This window comes from Carya illinoinensis, chromosome 11 (assembly GCF_018687715.1).
Source record: "Carya illinoinensis cultivar Pawnee chromosome 11, C.illinoinensisPawnee_v1, whole genome shotgun sequence".
In the NCBI taxonomy this organism is placed as follows: domain Eukaryota; kingdom Viridiplantae; phylum Streptophyta; class Magnoliopsida; order Fagales; family Juglandaceae; genus Carya; species Carya illinoinensis.
In genome coordinates, this window is record NC_056762.1 from 2,184,291 (window position 1) to 2,190,252 (window position 5,962).

Genomic DNA, 5,962 nt, shown 5'->3' on the forward strand with positions numbered 1-5,962 from the left:
AGCATAGTGCAAATAAAAAATTATTGTCAATGTTAATCATAAGCATAGTTCATCTAGGTTGGTCAATCATAAGAAAAGTTTATAAGAATAGTTTATCTAGGTTGTTCAATCTTAATTTTCATCTAGTTTAAACATATAACTCCAAGTCAAGGACCCTTGAAAGTTCTATTGTGTCCTTAATGAATTGATATTATTCCATCTAAAAATGCAAAAAATAAGTTTTGGACTGCTTTAGCACAAGTAGAATCATTACATCCAATTGGTGCCATGGAGCAAAAGAGGGTATTAATTTTGTTTGTCCTTTAATTTTGTAGTCGTTTGGGTTGATTTACATACTTACATTCTTTTTTGGCCTTTTTACATTGAGTAGGACAAACTAATATATAAAGAAATTGAGAAGGCTAATTACACTATGAAACACTGTTGGTGTCTTTTAAGATACCAACCAAAATGGTAGCAATGTATGTTGATGTTGTCAACGAGGAGAAAACCTCCTTGAAAATGTGCAACCATTCCAGACTCAAGCCCACTAGAAGACGACACTTTAGATAACAATGTTGAAGTCATTGGTGGCAGACCTCCAGGCAAGAAATGTAAGAAAGAAATGAAGAGAAAGAGGAAGTCCTTAGAAGGGTTAGAGGCTGAATTTAATAATGTCTTAACTCTCATGATCAACGACAGAAGCATTTGCATGGTGGAGAGAAGAAAATCGGTATGGAAATTATGAAATTATATCTTGCTAGTATGAATGCAATGCTGCAAGACTATTTCCAAAATTTTCAGAAGAATTAAGTATATATAAATAGACTAATAATAGTTTAGTATGTATAAACATTATAGTATTACCACCATAGATAATTAAGTATAGAAATGAATTAGGCACTATTATTGAAATAAGTCTAATGTAAAAAGAGTTAATAACACATAATACTAATTTACTAAAGTATAATAGCATGCAATTAGACAGTACAAAGTCCAGTATATAATTAAGTTAGAAGTAAGTTAGACATTAGTATAAAATAATAACTTGTAATACTGTAGTATAATAACATGTAATTAGACACTAGAAATAAGTCTAGTATAGAAATTTGGAGTGTTGTTGAAAATTTGGAATGGGAACATTTAATTTGGTTTTCTTTTCTTCAAACACAACTTATTTCTTTTGTTGTTGTTGGGTTTCTATTTTTGTTGGAATGGGAACTTAAAAAATGTTAGTTGTTGTTATAGTTGTGAAGAAATAATATTATTGGTGCTGATTGTGTTTCAGCAATTTGTTATTGGATAATTTAGATGATGGATGATAGGTTGATTGGATAATTTGGGAGGCTTGTTGTGTTTCAGCACAACTTGGAATGGGAAGAATCCTTGAATATTTGATTTGTTTGTTGTTTGAATGAGAACATGTGATTGATTTTAATTTGTGTTGTTGGTTGTTGTAGTTGGGAACAAGTAACAATATCTGGTAGCTGTCTGTATGTCATTAGTTTTCTTTTTAAATAAAGACTATATTAATATTCTTAAACCAAGTCTTTAATACAGTGAGGAATTAGATCAAAAGAGGTGGTATAACCACTGATGCATAACGCATCCCTACTTAAGGCATGAGCAACAGAATTGTTTGCTCTCACAGTGTGCCTTGCTAACCAAGATGAAAAGGAGTTCAGGGTTGTTCTTGTGTCTAAAATGAGTTGACCTGTGTATGTATGGGTTTCTGTTGACGAGTTGAGGCCTGACACCACTTGCAGTGAGTCCCCTTCCATGATGATGTCTCTATGTCCGATGGCCTTGCAAAATAGGGAGGCTTGCAGTGCTGCAAAAGCTTCTGCCATTAATGGATCAGGGAATAGATTGCGTTGCATTCTGAGGGTGGCCAGTACTCTGCCTTCCCAATCCCTTATGACTGCTCCCACTCCCACTGTGCAGGTAACTTAGAGATTGATGCATCCCAGTTTAGCTTTACTTTGCCTGGAGGAGGAGCTTCCCATCTAGGACTACACTGACTGGAGATTGACTGAGGCTTACCCTGTTGAGAAATCTGTCGTAGCTCCTCTAATAGATAGGTGGATTGCTGGGATACCTTTGAAGGGTGTTGTAGAATTTGTTTGAACACCAATTCATTCCTCCTCTTCCATATGAGCCACGAGGTGACAGCAAAAGCTTTCAGGTCCTCTATGTCCAAAGCCTCTATGAATACTTCAACTAGCTCTTTGAAGTGGTGGAAGAGGGGGCTAGCTTTCTACAACTTCCTTGAGCTTAGTGACCACACGTCCCTGGCTGAGGGGCAGCTCCACAGGATGTGCTCCACTGTTTCTGGTTGCACACTGCAAACTGGGCAGGCAGGGTCTTCCACTGCTTTCCTCTTCACCAGATTGTCTCGAGTAGGGATTCCATTGAGGCAAGCCCTCCAGAGGAAGGTTTTGGTGGCATTGGAGACTTTTAGATTCCAAACTTTGGTCCAAAGGGGCTTAGAAGGGCTTGGGGTTGAAGATTGACCACACAGTTGCTCATCCATCTCAGGAAGAAGATGGTAAGCACTCTTGACACTGAATTCACCCGAAGTGGTGCACTTCCACATCCTCTTATCTGGTTTGGGGTAAGGACTGAGTGGTATGGCTATGATGTATTCAGCTTCTTCCTTTGTGAACATGGCATAAATAAGGTCTCTCTTCCACTGGTTAGTAGAGCCACTGATGAGATTAGAAACTTTGGTGTCAGCCTGCAGGAACCTGACTGAAATGGGAGTTCTGTAGATCAACTCTCTTAAAAGCCACCTGTCATTCCAAATTTCAGTAAAGGCCCCATCACCTATTCTCCACACCAATCCCTCTTTAAGTAATGATCTCGCTGCTAGGAAACTCTGCCAGAGGTATGAAGAGTTTTGTCCTAACTTTGTGGAGAGGAAAGAGCTGTTACTAAAGTACTTTTCCTTAAGAACCTTTGCAGCAAGGGAGTCTGGGTTGTTTACAACTCTCCAACCTTGTTTGGCGAGAAGGGCTAGGTTGAAATTGGAAAAATCCCTAAGGCCCAGGCCACCTTGGCTCTTTGCTTTCTTTAGCTGGTTCCAATGGATCTAGTGTATCTTATGTTTCTGTGGTTTGTGATTCCACCAGAAGCTTCTCACCATCTTGTTAAGTTCCTATAGCAGGAGTCTTGGGAGCTTGAAAATCCCCATGCTGTACTTAGGGATGGCCTGAATGATGGATTTGATGAGTATTTCTTTCCCAGCTTGGGAAAGGAACTTGTTCTTCTAGTTGGAGATTATGTCCTGCACCTTGTCCAGGATTCCTTTGAAAGATTGAGCTCGGGACTTGCCTATGAGGGCAGGTAGGCCCAAGTACTTTTCATATGAGGAAGTGCCCCTTATCCCTGCTATACTGGTAATGAATGCCTTGGCTTCCTCCTTGGTGTTTTTGCTGAAATATATAGAAGTTTTGTCCTTGTTGAGCCTCTGACTGGAGGCAAGTTCATAGACTTTCAGCAAGTTGTAGAGCCTACTCCATTCTACAGGGTTAGCTTTGCAAAACAAGAGGTTGTTATCTACAAAAAACAAGTGGTTAATTGAAAGAGATTTCCTTCTGATTGGTAGTCCAGTGATAAGGCCCGAGCTCTCAGCTTTGTTTAGCATGCAACTCAGCACTTCTGAGCACAGGATGAAAAGGTAGGGGGATAGGGGATCCCCTTGCCTCAGCCCTCTTGTTGGATAGAATGTGTCTTGAGGAGTACCATTGAAAATGAAAGAGTAAGACACTGATTCTACACACCTCATGATCAGATTTACCCACTTCTGGTCTAGACCAACTTGATGCAAGACTGATTTAAGGAAGGGCCACTCAATTCTATCATAGGCTTTGCTCATGTCGAGCTTCAGTGCCATAAAGCCATCCCTGCCCTTTAATCTAGCCTTCATTGTATGTAGTGACTCGAAAGCCACTATTATGTTGTCTGTTATCAGCCTACCTGGGACAAAGGCTATCTGGGTTGGAGAAATTATTGCTGGCAACACTAGTTTCAACCTGTTTGCCACAGTCTTTGTTATTATCTTGTATAGGACATTATAGAGGCTGATGGGCCTGAAATCTGTCACTAGGGAAGGGGATGGTTTCTTAGGGATCAAAGCAATGAGAGTGTCACTCAGGCCATTTGACCATTGGCCTTTGTTTAGAACTTCTAGGGCAGCAGAGGTGACTCAAGGTCCTATGGTGGGCCAATGATCTTGGTAGAAACACGTAGGGAAGTCATCTGGTCCAGGTGAGCCTAGGGGATTCATGTTGAACAAGGCTTTCTTGACTTCAGCTGTAGTGAAGGGTCTAGCAAGGGTAGTACTCATCTCTGTGTTGATTTTTCTAGGCATAGTCCCTGTCAACTTAGCAATGCCTTTTGGGCTTGATGAGGTGAAGAGCTCTTGAAAGAAGCTGATCTGAAAAATTTGGCTAATCTCCTTCTGATTAGTGGTCTCATTTCCTGCTATATCCCTTATGTTGCAGATGGGGTTCTGTTTTCTCCTTTGGCTGGCACACTTATGGAAGAAAGAAGTGTTTCTATCCCTACCTCTCAACCAGTTTTGCTTGGCCCTTTCCTGCCACTTGGATTTTTCTGTCTCTAACAGTAAGTCCACTTCCTTCTGAAGTATTTTTATTTCTGTGTAAAGGTGCCCCTCATTAGTTTCTTTGAGGGAGCTGAGAATTGACAGTTTTTCCTTAATGAGTGCCCCTTGACTTCTTCTCATTTCCATGCTCCAAATCTTCAAGCCCTCTTGGCAAAACCTTAAACCAGTGATGGAGTCTGTTAGAGTGCCTGACTGGCAGTTGTCATGCCCCAGTGTTGTTTGATTAGGGCCTCACACCCCCATTTTTTACTCCATGATGCTTCATACCTGAAAGGTCTCACACGTTTAAGAGTTCCTTGGTTGATCTTGACCTGAACCATGATGGGTCTGTGATCTGAGGAGGCTGCTGTCAAATGAAGAACTGAATGATACTCGAACTTGTCTAAACATGCTGTGTTCCCTAAGGCCCTATCTAATCTTTCTTTTGTGAACTGCTCTCCATTCCTGTTGTTTGCCCAGGTATACTTGTCCCCTTCGAACCCCAAGTCATTTAAGTCACACTAAGCTAGAGTTGATCTAAAGTCCCTGATTTGCCTGTAGGGCCTATGTGCTACCCCATGTTTTTCATCAATGATGGTTATCTCGTTGAAATCACCAAAACACAGCCAAGGGACATTTGTTGTAAGGACAAACTCCCTAAGCAGGAGCCAAGTTTCACTTCTCTTGGTTGTGTTTGGGTGGCCATAGAAACCTGTTATCAACCAGGGAGCTTTGTCACTAGGCAATTTGATGGTTGCTGATATGTGCCAACTGGTGTATGTTGAGATATTAAACTCGATGTTAGAACTCCAAAGGAAAGCCAAACCACCACTTCTGCCTCTACTGTTCACTGTGAAGCAGTTGTCAAAACCCAGCTTATTTCGAATGAACTCCATTCTGTCTCTACTACATTTGATCTCAATGAGAAAGATCAAATCTGGGGACTTAGCTTTCACCAACAGGTAAAGCTCATGAATTGTCTGGGAGTTCCCAAGCCCCCGGCAATTCCAACCCATGCAATTCATTAGACTTGGTGGAGGCTCCACCTCAAGTCCCTGGTTTTGGCTCATGTCAGGGATGAGCTTGGTTTTGAGTCTTTTAGAGACATGGGTGTGGGACCTTGTCTCGATTAGAGATGCTGGTCTTTTGGCTTTGATAGGAGATGGAATGGAATTTTGGGTATTGGTGATATCTAAGTGGGTTGGGCTCTGTTTTCTTGCCTTCCTCTTCTATGTATTGCTTTTTTTAGAAAGGGGAGTTGGCTTTGGTCCAGCCTTGTTGGAAGGATTACTGAGAAAGGTAAGTTTTGGGCTCAAGGAGGACACTTCTTTACCCCTCTTGTTCTCTACAGTGGGCTGGCAGTTATCAAAAGCATTA

General features: G+C 41.1%; 1 protein-coding gene across 1 annotated transcript; it reads right to left on the reverse strand.

Annotated features, from left to right (window-relative positions):
* Window positions 1-2,236: 2,236 nt before the first annotated feature.
* LOC122281317 lies at window positions 2,237-5,655 on the reverse strand. The gene is made up of 5 exons (XM_043092698.1): window positions 5,141-5,655; window positions 4,874-5,050; window positions 4,227-4,763; window positions 3,272-4,013; window positions 2,237-3,055 (listed from the first exon to the last, which is right to left on the reverse strand). Exons 1-5 carry the CDS (start codon window positions 5,653-5,655, stop codon window positions 2,237-2,239), a joined length of 2,790 nt encoding a protein of 929 aa, XP_042948632.1.
* Window positions 5,656-5,962: the final 307 nt, after the last annotated feature.